At 43.4% G+C, this 18,589-nt stretch overlaps 1 protein-coding gene across 3 annotated transcripts in view; it reads right to left on the bottom strand.

Annotated features, from left to right (window-relative positions):
- Positions 1-12,993, bottom strand: part of TBC1D4 (TBC1 domain family member 4) — a 197,249-nt gene extending 184,256 nt beyond the window's left edge. The window contains exon 1 of one of the 3 annotated variants that reach the window (XM_054446949.2): positions 11,602-12,993. In XM_054446949.2, coding sequence (XP_054302924.1) covers positions 11,602-12,099 — 498 coding nt within the window. In that variant the 5' untranslated portion in view covers positions 12,100-12,993. The remainder of the gene's footprint in view (positions 1-11,601) is intronic. The other 2 variants (XM_054446951.2, XM_063650941.1) reach the window with 2 other exon arrangements.
- Between the last annotated feature and the right edge of the window lie 5,596 nt (positions 12,994-18,589).

Below are 18,589 nucleotides of genomic sequence, written 5' to 3' on the forward strand. Positions count from 1 at the left end.
CTACGACTGTACCACGGTACTCCAGCCTGGGCCACAGAGCAAGAATCTGTCTCCTACCCCTCCAAAAAGAGTTTCGGAGGCAGAATCAATGTGACTCGCCTCAATGATTGAAATTGGTGAGTGAAAAAGTAGGATTCAAATATAATTCCCAGTTATGACAGCAAGTACATATTCAAGTGCAGTTTTCAAGTAAGCATTTAAATACTGAAGAAAGTTTGGGCTCAGAGGAGAGGGCTGGGCTACGGTAATAAATCTGGAAGCCATCAATAAAAAATTTTTAAGTAGGTTTCAGAAAGGACATGGGGTTTGGAATCCCAGATCTGCCACTTACTAGCTCCAGTCCTTAAAAGAAGTATTTGAGCTTTAGTTTTCTCATCTATAAAATGAGAGTTAAAATACCTATTATTTTTTACAAGATTGTCTAGAGCAGAGGTTATCAATTTTTTTTTTCCATAAAGGACCAGATAATAAAGATTTTAGGCCTGGGGACCATAGAGTCTCTGTCACAAATGCTCAGCACTGCCACTGTAGCATAAAAACATAAACAATATGTGAACAAATGAGTTGGGCTGTGTTCAAATAAACTGTATTTACAAAAATAAAGGCTATAGTTTTGACAACCCACTGTCTACTGCCATATTTGTCAAAGTGTGGGCACCAGACTGGCAGCATCAACATCACCTGGGAACTGATAGAGATGCAAATTTAAGACACCACCCTAGACTTACTGAATCAAAAACTCTGGGGGTCAGGGTTGGGGTCCAGCAATCATATTGTAACAAAACCTCCAAGGGAGGAGTCCTAAATTTGAGAATCTCTGGTCTAGAAAGTAAATAAATATAAAGTGATTAGGTGCTATTTTTATCATCATTAATCTGGCTCCTAGAAGTTTAGGGTATAGCTCCTAAACATCAAGTCAAATGCTGGGTAATTTTGGTAGATCAAGCAAAAGACAGATAAAAATCTCTGTTAAACTATATGATGGGTTGGCCAGGCACAGTGGCCTGTAATCCCAGCACTTTGGGAGGCCAAGGCAGGCAGATCACCTAAGGTCAGGAGTTTAAGACCAGCCTGGCCAACATCGTGAAACCTCGTTTCTACCAAAAAATACATAAACTAGCCAGGTGCGGTGGTGCGTGCCTGTAGTCCCAGCTACTCGGGAGGCTGGGGCACAAGAATCACTTCAACCTAAGAGGTGGAGGTTGAAGTAAGCCAAGATCCGCCACTGCACTCCAGCCCAGGCGACAGAGTGACACCCTGCATCAAAAAAAGAAACAAACAAAAAAAAACTATGTGGTGGGCTTAGGTGAAAATACTGGAGAAATTAAAGGTTGATGTTTACATATTCTTTATTCCAAAGAAGTCCTCTACTTTCTCATATTAAGACAGATTTAATTATGTCATGTTCACACTCCACTTATTAAAATGAACAATTTAATTTTTAAATATATATATATATCTCCAACCTAACTTCCAGTAGAAGAAAGGTGATATGCCAATGAACTTCCAGATCCCTGATGGAGGATTAGCTATTAGGTGACAGTCTCTATGTTATAACTAATGTACTTTATTTACATGAACAGAGAATAAACAAATTTATCAAATGTTATTAACAGAATAATGTGACCAATGGAAAGGTTTAAAATTAATGGAGCAAGGTAAAATATAAAGGGGTATCTATAAATAGAATACACCACCACCTATTTTCATATTGTTTAATACTGCTATTAAGAAACTAGACAAAGCCAGGCCAGGTGGCTCAAGCCTATAATCCCAGCACTTTGGAAGGCCAAGGCAGGAGAATCACTTGAGGCCAGGAGTTCCAGGCCAGCCTGGCCAACATGGTGAAAGCCAGTGTTTACTATAAATACAAAAATTAGCCAGGTGTGGTGGCACACAACTGTAATCCCAGCTACTCGGGATGCTGAGACAGGAGACTTGCTTGAACCTGGGAGGCGGAGGTTGCAGTGAGCCGAGATTGGGCCACTACACCACTCCAGCCTAGGTGACAGTGAGACTCTGTCTCAAAAAAAAAAAGAAAGAAAGAAACTAGACAAAGATCTGCCTATTGAACCTGCCTACCTGCCTCAAATTAGATAAAAAGAATTGTGGATGGCCAGGCACTGTGGCTCACGCCTGTAATCCCAGCACTTTGGGAGGCTGAGGCGGGCGGATCACCTGAGGTCGGGAGTTCGAGACCAGCCTGGTCAACGTGGTGAAATCTCATCTCTACTAAAAATACAAAAATTTGCCGGGCATGGTGGCGGGCGCCTGTAGTCCCAGCTACTCAGGAGGCTGAGGCAGGAGAATCACTTGAACCCAGTAGGTGGAGGTTGCAGTTAGCCAAGATTGTGCCACTGTACTCCAGCCTGGGCAACAGAGCCAGACTCCATCTCAAAAAAAAAAAAAAAAAAAAATATGGATGGACCATGCGCGGTGGCTCATGCCTGTAATCCCAGCACTTCGGGAGGCTGAGGTGGTAGGATCATGAGGTCAAGAGAGAACAGCCTGGCCAACATGGTGAAACTCCGTATCTACTAAAAATACAAAAATTAGCTGGGTGTGGTGGCAGGCGCCTGTAGTCCCAGCTACTCAGGAGGCAGAGGCAGAACTGCTTAAACCCGGGAGGCGGAAGTTGCAGTGAGCCGAGATCGCGCCACTGCATTCCAGCCTGGGTGACAAAGCAAGACTCCGTCTCAGAGAAAAAAAATAAAAATAAAAAAAAGAATTGTGGATGGATTTAAAAGGGTCATGCCCACCACCACCACTATGTTCATGCCAACAGGCTTTTACAAAATTCCATACGACAGCCAACATAAAATCTGTACAAAATAAAATCTGTCTGCAAATAAAATCTGTTAACAGCCTTAGAAGGAGCTAACAGGAAGGTGCGAGGACCATAACTAGGTACTCTCTCAGGAAAAAGAAGGCCAGCTTCCATGACTAGAAAGAAATCCAATCAGGCAAGTAGTGCACAATCTGTAAAGAGTTAGGCAACAAGCATTGGGTGGTCTTCAAAGGAAGTGGCAGAATCAGGGAGTTCCAACACAGAATAATGAGGGATCCAAACTGGTCTAAAGAACTTGCTACTGGAAATCTGGGAGCAATAAATTACCTGGAAAACCAAGAAGAAAGGCCATCAGTTTAATTCAGGTAAACTCAGGAAAAGCTCTCAGACTGCCCAGCCAATGGGAATTAAATGGCTGAAACCAAGGTAAGAGATGAGTTGAAAAAGCTGGGAGCCATGTAAGGACCAAAAACAATTTACTCATTGATATTTATTTAGAGACAGAGTGAGCTGTCACCCAGGCTGGAGCACAGTGGCACAATCACGGCTCACTGCAACCTCCACTTCCCAGGTTCAAGCAATTCTCATGCCTCAGCCTCCTCCTGAGTAGCTGGGATTACAGGCATGCACCACCACACCTGGCTAATTTTTGCTATTTTTAGAAGAGATGGGGTTTCACTGTGTTGGCCAGGCTGGTCTCAAACTCCTGGTCTCAAATGATTCGCCTGCTTCGGCCTCCCAATTTTTACTGATTTTTAAAAGGTCCCAGCCATAAACGTATTTGTCCAAGTTACATAATCCATTATTAAAAATATATATGAAGATACAATTGTAAGATACAAAAGAAGATACAATTGTGAGATATAAAAGATTTCTAGATTTGTTTGACCAGAAGCACTGTGTTTCACTTAGAATCTGAGACTGATAATAAACTATCCACAAATTATATAATATTGATAGCACAAAGTTTCCATGGTCCTAACTTAGAGAATTTTAAGAATTTGTGTGAAAATTCACCAAAGTTAAAAGTGAAGACTATTCAACTGGTTAAGGGTATCCACAAAATAAAAACGCTAAAGCAGCAGCGAATGTAGGCTCCTATTTTTAGCCAGAAAGATTCCATTACTTAGAGATCCTCTTTCCAACCCCAACATCTTGCAAGAAGTGAAACTTGGAAGAGATCACTAAAACAGTAATAACAACCCTGATTTCCTTCTGGTGAGACTGCACAAACCTATGGCAAGATTATCTGAAATGAAACCAACCAAAGTTTTAATCCTATATTTTGTCCCTTTCTGTCATATAATCATAGATATCAAAGACATATTAAATGATATTCATATACTTCATAATTCAATAAAATATATTCAAATTCATGGTTTATTTGTTTTTAAATATAGATCCTAATGACCTTTTATTCTAACCTAAAATTATAATTGTTATTAATACTATAGACTCATAGTTTATTCCCCTGCCATACTTAAAGACACTAAATCAAAGATACACCAGAGTTCAGCTTTACCAGCCCAACAAATCACACAAACTTTTTTTATTTCCCCTTAAAACGGAAAGTACATACTGGCATAACTATACCCAAGTGTGCATTCAGCACTAATTATTATTTTACAAACTTAATAAGCATATTTACCTGTGGAGATTTTTAATATGAGTAGGAAAAAGTGATAGTATAAAAGTTGATAAGACCGACAACTAAAAACTAACTTTCAATAACTGCATCCTAGTGTAGCAGGTAAGAAAAATGGCCGGGCGCGGTGGCTCACGCCTGTAATCCCAGCACTTTGGGAGGCCGAGGCGGGCGGATCACGAGGTCAGGAGATTGAGACCATCTTGGCTGACACGGTGAAACCCCGTATCTACTAAAAATACAAAAAATTAGCCGGGCTAGTGGCGTGCGCCTGTAGCCCCAGCTACTCGGGAGGCTGAGGCAGGAGAATGGCGTGAACCTGGGAGGCGGAGCTTGCAGTGAGCCGAGATTGCGCCACTGCACTCCAGCCTGGGCGACAGAGCCAGACTCAGTCTCAAAAAAAAAAAAAAAAAAAGAAAGAAAAAGAAAACAAGCTTTAGAATCTGCCTGGATAGAAATCGGCTTCTACCAGTACACGTCTTGTGACCTTGGAGAAATAATTTAACCTTTTTTTTTTTTTTTTTGAATCTCACTTTGTCGCCCAAGCTAAAGTGCAGTGGTACAATCTAGGCTCACCGCAACCTCCATCTCCCGGGTTCAAGAGATTCTCCTGCCTCAGCCTCCCAAGTAGCTGGGATTACAGGCATATGCAACTATACCTGGCTAATTTTTGTATTTTTAGTAGAGATGGGGTTTCACCATGTTGGCCAGGCTGGTCTCGAACTCCTGACCTCAGGTGATATGCCTGCCTCAGCCTCCCAAAGTGCTGGGATTACAGGCATGAGCCTCCACGCCCAGCCCATAATTTAACCTTTCTATATCTCAGTTTTCTCATCTATAAAATGAAGGAAATACTGGTACATACTTCACCCAGTTACTGTGAAGCTAAAGGGTGATCACCTAAGAGAAGCAGTGGGAGTAGTGCTATCACCCAGGAAGAGCTCAATAAACGTTTACTTTTAAGGAAATGCATTAAGGAGCTACTCAGACAAACTTGACAGTGCAAGGTCAACATACCATATTACATGCCATATTCCAACCTTAAAGTAACAAGCCAATGACATCCTTAGAGTTGGCATATCCCAGTGAGGTATTCAATTTGTATACATATTTTATGCAGACCATATGTCAAGCAAAATCCTTTACTTGGTCAAATAAGTCTGAATATACTATTACATTAAATCATAATTGATCTGTTCTTCACTTTTCCAAGGGGCTACATCCAAGTAACTGCATGTTGGCTTGGTTCAGACATGCCAACATAGTCTAAAGGAAAGGGGACTCTGAAACTACCAGCCAGATATTTTTAAACAAACAGAAGACTTGAGGTTTTTTTAAGTAAATAAAATTGTTTGCAGTAATTATTTAGGCTGGCCATTATCTTATTCACTAAATTGCCCAACTCTACTTGTTTTTGCATGATTTTCTTAATAGCCAGTATACTAAGCATGCTGCTATTTTTCTGACTTGATTCTTTTACTTATGAGGTAAATAATACACCAGATTATTCACTAGAATAATACACCAGAATAATACACTAGAAAATTCATGGAAATCATCAGTTTCCTCACCAAGCAATTACTCATTCCAAAATGAGAAAAGGGCATGTGAACAGACTCTGCCTTACTGAATGGTGTTATTACTCAGGCTGTAAATCAAGCTTTAATTTTTTCAAAAACTATCGTAATCTGAAATTAGGATATACGGGTTGAGTATGCCTTATCCAAAATACTTGGGAACAGAAGTGTTTCAGATTTTGAATTTTTTTTTCAGATTTTGGAATATTTGCATATACATAATGAGATATCTTAAGGATGAGACCCAAGTCTAAGTATAAAATTCATTTATGTTTCTGGCCGGGTGCAGTGGCTAATACCTGCAATCCCAGCACTTTGGGATGCCCAGGCGGGCAGATCACTTGAGGTCAGGAGTTTGAGACCAGCCTGGCCAACATGGTGAAACCCCATCTCTACTAAAAATACAAAAATTAGCTGGGCGTGGTGGTACACTCCTGTAATCCCAGCTACCTGGGCGGCTGAGGCAGGAGAATCACTTGAACCTGAGAGGCGGAGGTTGCAGTGAGCCGAGATCGCACCACTGCACTCCAGCCTGGGCGACAATGCGAGACTTCACCTCAAAAAAATAAACTACAACAAAAAAACTTCATTTGTGTTTCTATACACCTTATACACATAGCCTCAAGGTAATTTTATACAATATGTTTAATAATTTTGTGTGTTTTGACTGTGATCACATGAAATCAGGTGAACAATTTTCTACCTGTAGTGTCATGTTGATGCTCAAAACGTTTCTGACGTTAAAACACTTTGAACTTCAGATTTTTAGGTTATCTGTATTACCCTCAAAACGGACTGTTTATTCCACCTGCAGAACTTAAAACTTTTGGCTGAAAGGCAAAGTTTTCATTCGACATTTGCATGGTCTTATGATGTCTGGCAGAATAATGTCTATATCAGGAAAAGGATAGGCAAATCATTGAGCTAGAAGATGAAGAGCTTCTTAAAAATATTCCAGAGTCAAATATTATTTCTCCTCACATTCAACTTGAACTTTCAAGTCTGAGAAAGACTACAAAAATATCTAGGGGAACAGAAACGGTCATACAGCCAACCAAATGAACCAAATAACTTAGCACAGGGTTCCTAAAACTGTGGTCACCCAGCCAGTAGTTTGAGCATCACCAGAGAACTTGTTAAATCAGAAATTGAGGGTAGGGTCCAGTGGTCTCTTTTAAGAAGCCCTCTAGGTAATTCTGACACACACACTGAAGTTCGAGAATCTCTGGTTTCTAATAATCAAGCCCTGACACTGAACACCTTCAATTTTCAGCTTAGGGCTCCTATCATAATGTGCTCCCTTGTGGCTGGGAGTCTCAGGGCTATGTTTGTACCTTTCCCCCAGATATTGCAGTCAAGATTCTACCACAGAGCCAAGGCAAATTAACCTCCACTTCAGACTGCAGGGAGGAGAGAGAATAAAAAATGATTACAAAAAAAGAGATAGATCTATCTGTCCACAGAACAAACTTCTTAGAAAGCACAGAGAGGTGAAGTCTTCCAGGTTTCAATTTCTCCGGTATTCTTACTAGCATATTCTCAAAGCTACTAACCATCAACTTTGAAAAAGAACTGAAAAATGACCTTCTAAAAATATATTGACAAAAAAACTGGTTACGTGAATAAAGCTCAGATAGTAATAAACATTTTTAAGAGAACTGAGAGTTGGGAAAAAACTGGCATTAAATTCCTTTTTTTAATCTTAAGAACACAATTTGTAAAGTCTCTTTAAAATCATTCTTGCAACCTTCAGTAAATAATACACAAAAACAACCAATAAACATTATAACAATCATGTTTTTACCTTTTAAATGATTGTTCATCTTATAATTATAAAATATAATGATGCTTCAAAACTCACAGGCAAATGTTAATTGAAAATTAACATAACAAAGTCTCATATTTTCAATAACAACTCCTGCTTTATTTTTTATTGTGGTAATATATGTATAACATAAAATAACTTTTTAACAGAAAAATTTGGGTAATGCCATACAGACTCTTTTTGCAAGTGGATAAATATTTACAGAGTATTAGTGACCTATCCTAGACCTTTGGGAGAGAATCAGATATTCTTGTTTCCCCAATCAGTTTAAGTCTATAATTCACTTCATGCCAAAGGGATTAAGCCCTTTTCCCGGTTCAAATATTCAAGTTTAGCTGAAATGTGCTAAGCCTGACATTCCTCCTGTATAAGACTACATAGGCTTGACTAGAGACAGATCTGCATTGGCAAACATTTCACCCCCATCTCCATTTCTCTTTGCACTTGGAGAAACAGTGGTGCATCAAGCCATTCTGGTTGAATGCTTCTCCTGACACACATCCTTAAATTGACTCTGACCCAAAGGGAGGTATGGAGCCAAGAGAGAACACATCACTGTGGCAACTCCCCACAATAGACCCCCAAGCGATTAGTACAGCACTCCCAGCTCTAAGGTCAAATGTAGATCCAACTCCAATATGTGAGTAGATACTCTTGAAGACATTATCATTTTATGTTAGTAACCACAATCCTCCAACTCAGTGGCTCTGCATGAACACAAACTTTGCCATGGTGACCGTATATCCCGGTTTGTCCTGAACAGTCCAGGTTTATTACTCACAGTGCTTGTATAATTATTAGTGGTGCCCCTTTTAACAATAAAATTGTCCCGTATCAAACCATAAAGTATACGGTCATCCAACAGATAGGGCCATTGCATTAAAGGAATAGGCATGACAGACAAACCACAGGCAAGTATGTTACGGGATGTTTGCAGGTCTACTGCTCTAGGCTACGTTTGTAGACTTTGTAGACTTTGTCAAAGACTGAGGGAAACACTTAGGAGTCTCTCTTAACAATGATCTTAAGTCCAAATAAATAATTCTCCACTTCAAATGTAGAACTCAGAACAAAGCAAACAGCAGGTCTTCCTTCTGATTTCAAGGGTCCCTAGAACTATCCACAGCCAACTCTGCATGAAGCATACTGCTGGATGATAATATGTTGAACTGACCCCTTTAACATGTCCAGCTGCAGAATCAACACTTCTGGGAATTTTTCTGGTAAATTCTTCAAAAAGGACGGTCCCAACTTCCCCTACTATGACAGCCATATCAAATGAACCTGGATGCTCTAAAGGAAATACAGCAAACAGTACATAGTGTCAATGACTGCGCTTGTCCACTCAACAAATATTTATGCCAAAGATCAAAAGTGGCCGCTTATGGATCTCTAAAGCCATCTCTCAGATGTGTATTGTTTGGCCCAGATAGGATTCTTAAATGTTTACAATATTTGCCAATACTTTAAAATGCGGGGTCATATATAAAAATTCAGATTTCCACTCTCTCTTGGGAAATCAGCAGCTCTAGCAACGCTAGACTTGCATCCTATTCATGCAATTTCCAAGTGGAGCTAAGTAGCACCTTGAGAAAGGCCACCCACTATCCAGTCCTCCATGGTCCTCACTCAACCCTCTTCTTCGTTATTTGAGTTTGTAACCACCGATTAATGGCTGGAGATGCTCTCTAGAGACACTACATCTGGCCCTTCAAATGAATAATCCTCTGCCAGGGAATCTCTTGGTTAAGAGCAAATAGTAATTCATATCTTTAGATCAAACACTCATCTGGGAAAAGGCAATAAACAGGAAAGTTAGAGGTTTTCTTGAACTTTTATGAGGAAGTCATATGACTACCACTGCCCCCACTGGACTAAAAGGGGGAAGTGAGCCTAAACATATTAATATTTATATAGTTCAGCCTCTAATGCTTAAATATATAATGGAGGAAAATAAAGGAATGTTTATAATTAACTTCCTACCAATGAGACCAAGAAGAACTCAACAGCAGCTGTTGAGAATTAAAGGTGCCAGGACCATCAATAAGATTAGCAACAATGTGTCATGCATCAGATGTCGCTGGGGGGAAATAACTTTAACATAAACCCCCAAGAGTCATGAAAAGTTCCTTAAAGTCCTGGAAAAATGCAACTGGCTCCTCTTTACCACCAGAACCAGAAAAATGTAATACACTAAAATGTAATAGCTTTCAGAAACTTTCCAATTTTAACATATGTGAAAGCTAAAAATAAGTTTTGAACAAATGTTCACAAAATTAAATTCATTAAATCGTGGTTACGATCTTGAAATAATTTTAGTACGATATTTTGCCATAAACATAACAGTTATGCCATAAACATAACTTCACATTAGGAGTTCTGATCGTTGGGCGCCTGTAATGCCAGCTACTCGGGAGGCTGAGGCACGAGAATCACTTGAACCCGGGAGGTGGAGGCTGCAGTGAGCCGAGATCACACCACTGCGCTCCAGTCTGGGCGAGACTCCGTCTCAAAAACAAAAAACAAAAAACAAAAAAAACAAATTAACTATTTTTCAAAGTAACTGATGAAATCTAAGACAGTGAACTATTATTTTCTTCAATTCAACTACAAGCCTTTTGTGAAAACTGCTGAACTAAGTCTTTCAATTACAGACAGAAGAATTGTGAAATAAAAAGCCATATTTACAGGATGTTTTTCTCATCTGACTATGATTAATTTCCCAGTTACCAAAAGAAAGCCACATGGTGCAACCTGAGACTTTATTTATATTTAGACAACACTATTTTTCCAAAGAACCTAAAGTACTGTGCAAACAGTAAATAACCATTTTTAAAACAGCATTTTGGAAGCTTTTGATATGGGGGGAAAAACTCATTACAAATTAAAGGGGAAAAACCCCGTTTTCAAAGTCACAATCACTGCATAGTCAAGTTCTCCTCTCCCTGTTCCATAAGGACCATATCTGTTTTTAAGGAAGTAAAAGTTTACTGTTTGGTAATTCGATATAGAAGACTCTGGAAAAAAAAAAAATATTAAAAACAAAAGTGAAAAAAATTTAAAAAATGATATTAGAAACCTGTTCTACTACACTGCCTCCAATAAGTGTGTTTAAAAACCGCAAAAAAAAGGGCTTCTTTCCATTCAATATCCAAATGTAGAATCCTTCTTTGCAGACAATCTGACGATGTCTAGTAACTTTTCTCTAAGCCCCGCTCGGAAATTGCCTCCCAGACCGGAGACCTGCAGGTGCTGCTGCGAAGATGACGCGACCAGCCAAACCGGTCAAGGATTTGACCGCGATTGAGAACTAGTGAGGACCTCTAGGAACCCAACCTTCTGAGTTCATACACGCGCTCGCGCGCACACGCACACACACACACACACAAGACACACACACACGGCAAGCAAGCCATCTCCGGTCACACTCCAGACACCGCCGTCCTCCCGGGACGCGCGCTCCTCCACGCGTGCTCCTTGGACGCGCCAGCTCCCCCTCCATCCCGGGACCGCTGTCCTTTTCCCTCCGGGTCCCTGCTGTAGCCGGCCGGCCGCTCCCGCCGCTCGCCCAGCCCCCGAACGCCTTCTCTCCCACTCCCAAGGTCCAGGGAAAGGGACGAGCCGGCGCTTGAGCGCGCCACGTGGAGCGCGCGCGCCTGCAGCCAAACCACAGTCGGTCCTTAAAGTGGGGTCCCCGCCCCTCCCGCCCTGCTCCCCGATCCCCCAGGGCCGAGCCCGCCCCCGCGCCTCCGAACCCGGGTCTTGCCTGGCTGGGGTCTGTGGCGCGGAAAACGTGGCAGGCCATCTGCGACTCGGGGTCGTCGGGCTGCGCCTTGATCAGGTAAGCAAAGTAGGTGAGGTCGTGGCTGTTGTGGATGAAGCGCGAGATGTGCTGCGCCTTGTGCTCGAAGATGAACACGGCCGGGTTGGGCTGCGTGGCCGACGGACTAGTGCCCCCCGAGGCCCCAGCGCCCGGCGCGGGGACGCAACGCAGGAAGGGCGCGCTGAGCACCAGGATCACCTCGCGGGCCGCCGGCGCCCCGCAGCCGCCCGCCTCGGGCTTCTGGCTGCGCCTGCGGATCTCGGCCATGAGCCAGGGCAGCATAGGCAGCGTGGTCCTGTGGTCCAGGCACGACCCCCCAACGTACCACAGCCGGAACCGCTTATCGCTTGGCTTCCCGGGGCCGGGCTGAGCTGAGACGCCCGGCTCGGGCTCCAGGGGGTGCGGGAACGGCTCATCCTGAATGCAGCTGGGCGGCTCCATAACTCTCGCCTCACCAGGGCACCGCGGAGGCCGGCCGGGCGCACGGCGCCCCCCACTCCCGCGCAGAAGGCGCCGCCGAAACTGTGCCAACTGCCGCACCGGGCTCCCGCGCCTGCCTGGGAGCGGCGCGACCCCGAACTCCGCGCTTCAGCAGCCCTGCCCCATGCAGCACTTCCACGGGCGCGGCTCGGAGGCTCCGGCGGCGGGCACCGAGGCAAGCGCCCGGCAGGCGAGGGCGGGTTAAATGGGCATCCTCCTCCTCGGGCTGGCGCCTCGGGCAGGACCTCCCCTTCCTCCGTCGCGGGTTTGCAGGGTCAGAGGACCACGCCGAGGGTCCCCGCGGCCGCCGGCTCCAGCGCTGCAGCCCCGCTGCGGCCGCCGCGCTCGCCTCGGGCAGGCACTGGGTGGCTGGGCGGGGAATGGGGCTGTGGGCGGGAGGGGGTGACTTGGGGCGGAGCTGACTCCTACCAGGGTGACCGGCTGTCACCTGGAAGGTCGGGGCTGCCGGGCTGCGGCGCGGTCAGTCCTCGGAAAAGGCCTCCGACAACTACTCCAATGGAAAATAACAAAAACAAAACGTGGCCTCGCGAGGGCCGCTCCTCCTCCCGCCGCAGCTGCAGCCCAGCTCGCTGCTCCTCCTCCTGCCGTTCCCGTCCCTCCCTCGCTCCTTCCTTCCTTCCTTCCAGGCTGCTTCTTTAATCGGGCTGCTACCCCGCCTCCCGTCCGGCGGGCGGAGAGCGTCGCCTGCAAAAGCTTATCTGTGAAGCCGCCTCTCCGCCTCTTCCTTCGACCCCCGCCCTTGGGGCTGCAGCTTAGAGCCTGGCGCGGGCACTGCCCGGACCCACTTGGCCTCTCTTGAGTCGCCGCGATCTCCGTCTCCTCCCGGGCGTCTCTGCTGCCCCCTAGAGAGGGGGCCACTCGCAGTGGAGAACTGGGATTTTTTTTTTTAAACAGTATTTGCTTGGTTTCAGTTCCTTCTAAAGCCTACACATTAATTTCTGAATTATCTTTCCTAATAGTCTCAAAAAACGCTCGTGTTTTCAATCACAATATTATAAATTCCAGTTCCAAATTTCACTTTAAAACATAATATCAACAACTTGAATCTTCGTAGTTATTAAAGCAGCCAACTTCTTAAAATATAGGAAAGTTATGTTTCATTTATTTTATATCCCCTGTTGAGAGCTAATGTAGAGATTTCTTGTTCTTTTATATATATGTGGTAATACATATTTCCAAAGAACTAAAAAAAAGTTTGGAATAATTTGATAATTGTAATTTTAAGACAGGTAGACAAGTATTCTCTCTTTTTACTCATACTGAATGATAATTAAGAATTGGGTAAGAAGGAAAGACAAAATAAATAAGAAAGACACAGAAGTTCCTGACTTTCTCCCAAGTGCTTACAAGAAGAATGAAAACTCGGGTTTCTTGGTTTTTAGTTTAATGAGTTCTCACTTTTTATAAAGCCCTGGGACCACTTTTTCCCTTCTATTTATTTAAGATCAATATAACCAACTGCCATTGTTCTTATGCTGAATTTCTGGTTGCACCCTGATGGCTCTCTTATTAATAGGTATCTAAGTTCCAAGATGGAGGCATTACTAATTGAGTAGGTTAAGTCATTTTGGTTGAACCACTTAAAAAACCTTTGTTCAAAAAGACCCATGTCTTCAAAGAAGCAATGAAAAGTTCTGGGAAGGTAGACTGAGACCTTCTAGAACCTTCCCAGAAACTCTGTTACACAGATCCCATTTCCTTAGGCTACATATCTGAGACATAAAAGAAAGGAACAAAGATATGGAGAAAGCATGGAAGTCTTATAGACTCTACGAAATCAACCAGCTTGGGAGCTAGGATTGAATTAATAGCTCCAGCAGGCCAGTTCCTACTGGCATAATAAAGTGAAGTAACAAAGAACACCCTTTCACTGATTGACAGAAAAGCAGAATTGTCTTTTATTACATGACATGCTAAGTATGATTGCTTTCTGCTTGGGAATGCCCCTCATTCTTTCTATTGTTATGTTTTTTGTTTTTGTTTTTGTTTTTGTTTTTGTTTTCTGAGACGGAGTCTCATTCTGTCGCCCAGGCTGAAGTGCAGTGGCGCGATCTCGGTTCATTGAAACCCCCACCTCCCTGGTTCAAGCAATTCCCCTGCCTCAGCTCCCTGAGTAGCTGGGATTACAGGCGCACACCACCACACTTGGCAATTTTTTTTTGTATTTTTAGTAGAGACGGGGTGACCTCAGGCAGTCCGCCCAGCTCAGCCTCCCAAAATGCTGGGATTACAAGCATGAGCCACTGCACCCGGCCCTGTTAGGTTTATCTTACTGAATGCTACTGAGCATTTTTACTGTCTGATCCTCTCTGCATCCTCACACATGGGCAGATAGTCCTTTCCTGCCCTCCTTGAAGTTAGCCACAATCATATGACTTGTTTTGACAGTGAAATGTGAACAGAAGTGACTTGGGTAGAAGCATTTAATTGCCAGTAGTTGAGGCTCCTGCCCATTCTTCTCTCCAGTGGCCACAATGGAGACATGTCCAGGTAGAGGCGCCTTGTAACCAAAGCAGCCCCAAAGGCTGAGCCAACACAAGTCAGACAGCTGTCCTGGAGAATCTCCCAGGCCTGCAGCAGACTCCTCAGGAGTAAGAAATAAACTTTTGTTCCACTAAGCCACTGAGATTATGGATTGTTTTCTACTGTGTTATTAATCTCTCTTATCCTGCAAATAAAATTGTTATATTGTAGCATTAATATGTTTTATACAAATTGTTTTATAGTCATTCGTACATTTATTTTATTTAGTACACACATGAACTAGATGGTAAGCTATTAGTTTCTTACCACCATTGTATCAGTTACAGAGCTTTACAAAATTATATGTGCATGAAAAGTTCCCAATTGTATATTTGATCACTTAAATTTAGAAAACAATAAGAGGGCCGGGCTTGGTGGCTCCACATCTGTAATCACAGCACTTTGGGAGGCCAAGGCAGGTAGATCACTTGAAGTCAGTAGTTAGAGACCAGGCTGGCCAACATGGTGAAATCCCATCTCTACTAAAAATACAAAAAAATTAGCCAGGCGTGGTGGCGGGTGCCTGTAGTTCCAGCTACTCAGGAGGTCCAGGCAGGAGAATCGCTTAAACTCGGGAGGCAGAGGTTGCAGTGAGCGAAGATAGTGCCATTGTACTCCAGCCTGGGAAACAGAGCCAGATTCCGGGGGGGGGCAGGGGGGGAGAGAGAGAGAGAGAGAGAGAAAGAGAGAGAGAGAGAGAGACTTCCTAAAGCGCAAAGCTCTACTCTTTCTGCCTATTTTATTTTTGCTCCCCATTCCCCTACTCTCACTTCCACACAGTCTCTCTGTTCCCATAGTACATGTTCATGTCTTTATGGGGCTTCACCAGCTTCTTCCTCTCCCCAACTGCCTTTTCTTCCCACTGCCCCACAACTTGCATTTCCTCGTCCTTCACTATTTCAAGACCCATTCTTCAAGACCCAACTCAAGAGTCATCTCTTCTGTGAAGATTTTTCTTACTTTGCCAGCCAGAGCTAATGGCCTTCTCTCCTTTGCCCCCTTTTCTGTGCATTTCACTATTATAACTCTTATCATTCTTTATAATTTTGGGGTGGTTTGTCTGCATTCCCACCACAACAAGAGCATCTTGAGAGAAGGGATTATTTTTCCCCCACATGTGAGTCAGTGGTTCCTCTGAAGGGATTATTTGTTTGTCTCATACTTTCCTCCAGCAAAAACCACAGTAGCTGACGCTAGGTAGGTGATAAATACTGAATGAATGAATGGAGTTGAATAAATAGCAGACTAGAATTTAAGAAACTAAAGAGGGATGTTTTGATATCATAGAGGAGATATGCCAAATGATTTAATTAGCTAATTTCAGGTTAACCTACTAAATATATCCATCAACTAATTATAAAGTACTAAAAAATAATAGAACGCCTCCCAAAAATTGTAGTGGAGTTCTAGCTGGGGATGACACACAGAACCCAAGCATTTGTGATTAACAGAGTGTCAAGATATTCACAGGGTTTTTCCTCATTGTTCCCTGTGACCTTCCTTCAGCCCAGGCAGCCAGGGCATTCCATCTTCCCACTTCAGGGAAAGGATGACACAGCAGAACACAGAGAACAAAAGAGTTCATTCTTAGCTTTCAGGCAAAAAAAAACCAAGGACCTGGCAAGGCAGGCAAAAGATTTAGAATATATTATATGCCCCGAGAGTCGGTTTCTCTTGCTCTAGACACCAAAGAAAATTTCCCCAAACTTGGGAGATAGAGGAGAAGAATGAGAATAAGAGGGTTTAGGTCTTGTGGATCTCCAGGGAGGGGACCTAGGCTCTGTCTCTTCTGGGTAAGTCAGTGGAGGGGGGCATAGTTCTCCAGAGCAGAAGCTGTGCTGCCCTTTCCCAAGAGTAGCCCAGGAAACCTGCAAGACCTCAGCGTTTCTCCCATGCCCATCATGGAGAGGGAGCAGAAGAAGGGGAGGGGGCATCTAGGCAGCAGACCTTAAACAGCCTCTGGAAATGCCCTGCATGGCAAAGGGAGCACTGGATGTATCCTCATGCAGCCAAGGAAGAGCACAGAGACAAACCAGAGTAGTGAACTGAAAAGCCCTTGCAGTCAGGACAAGGAGGACAAGGCAGTGAGTATGTTCGCTGATGCACTGGCTACACCTACCAGGACATACAGCAAAGGCTCAGATTGATAGCCCTACAGGAGGTCTAGAAATCATCTCATCCAGCTTACTAGCCTAAAGCTAGAAGACAGAAACCTCCAAAAGGAAATTCTACCCGCCCCCCCGCCCAAAAAAAGGTGGTATTGGGCAGAGACAAAAGATGGCATAGAATACAGAGTATAATTAAATTCCTAGCTACTATGAATGATTGGTTTGATTCAGAAGGGCTTTGCATCCACCCACAGACTAAATACAGGAAAATACTAGATACATTTTTTAAAAGAACTTAAGCAAATATGAAAACTAGAAGGAAACATTTCTAGATGCCAGAAATGAAGAGTTAGGCCAAAACCACAATGGTCAGTGGCAGCGGAAGCCAACAGCTTCTGAGGCTATCAGACCTAGAAATACGGGTGGGTAGCTGGGACCATATTTTCACAGTCATACAAGATTATAGATGAGTCTAATAGAAGTTAGGACCTGGAACTGAGCTCCCTGATTAGAGACAAAAGCTGCTGACTGGCAAGCTGTCTCATCTATAAAACAAAGAGTGGAAAACGTGCATCAGCCATTATGGGAAAGCAGTGAAGAGTCTGGCAGAGCCCAAATTAACTTTATGTGCATCATGGGAGAAACTGAAATTAAGAAAATAATAAAAACAGCCTTGAACTAGTGAAAATGGTAAATCTCCCTGGGGATCACGAACCAGTCTCCAGAGGACCCAGTCCTTCTTCATATCTAAGTTATGTGTTCCTCTCTGTTGGCCCGATTTTTAGTTAATAAAGTAGGCTGGACTAGAAAGGTTGATCTTGTTTCAAATATTGGCAAGGATGTTAACTGGGAATTTATTGACATTGTTTTCCCTTTGACCACTAAGCCAGCAAAGAAACCCTGCAAGGTCGGTATTAAACATATCAGCGTCTCTCAAATTGGATGTTCTTAGTAGCCCGTCTGTAGTGAGGAATCAGACAGGTCAGAGATTCTCAGAATCTTAAGGGACCACTCTATTACCATTAGAAGAAATTCTTACTGCTCCACAATTAGAGACTAGCACATTCTAATTTTTATGTGTGTCTTAACAGGTATCCATCAGGATTGTCCATAAACCTACCACAATCAGGCTCTTTCCTCTCTCCTTGAGGTTGCAAAAGCTTATACAAGCTCCAAATTAATGTTCTTACAGCTCCACTCACAGCAGAAAAGTGAACACTTCCATCCTGGTTGCCCGGGAAAAAGTTTCAATTTAGTTTTGAATGGGTTTGGTTGCCTCAGCTTAATTAAATGTCCTTTCCTGGAGAAATCATGGTACCAAGAATATTCAGTATTCTGGTTGGCCAAGCCTGGGTCTTATGGCCACCTATGGAGATAGCTTCAGGGTAAGTTCTAACTATGTTCAATGAAAAGAAAATTCCTTATGTCATTTTATATTATTCAGTAGAGCAAAACATGCTGATTCTGTAGAAGTAGAGAGTAGAGGCCAGGCATGGTGGCTCACGCCTGTTATCCTAGCACTTTGGGAGGCCAAAGCGGGCAGATCACTTGAGGTCAGGAGTTCGAGACCAGCCTGGCCAACGTGGCAAAACCCTGTCTCTACTAAAAATGCAAAAATTAGCCTGGCATGGTGGCATGCACCTGTAATCCCTGCTACTCAGGAGGCTGAAGCAGGAGAATTGCTTGAGCCTGGGAGGTGGAGGTTGCAGTGAGCTGAGATCACACTACTGTACTCCAGCCAGGGCAACATAGCAAGACTCCATCTCAAAAAAAAAATGTACAGAGTAGAAAGGTGATTA

This window comes from Pongo pygmaeus, chromosome 14 (assembly GCF_028885625.2).
Source record: "Pongo pygmaeus isolate AG05252 chromosome 14, NHGRI_mPonPyg2-v2.0_pri, whole genome shotgun sequence".
Classification (NCBI taxonomy): domain Eukaryota; kingdom Metazoa; phylum Chordata; class Mammalia; order Primates; family Hominidae; genus Pongo; species Pongo pygmaeus.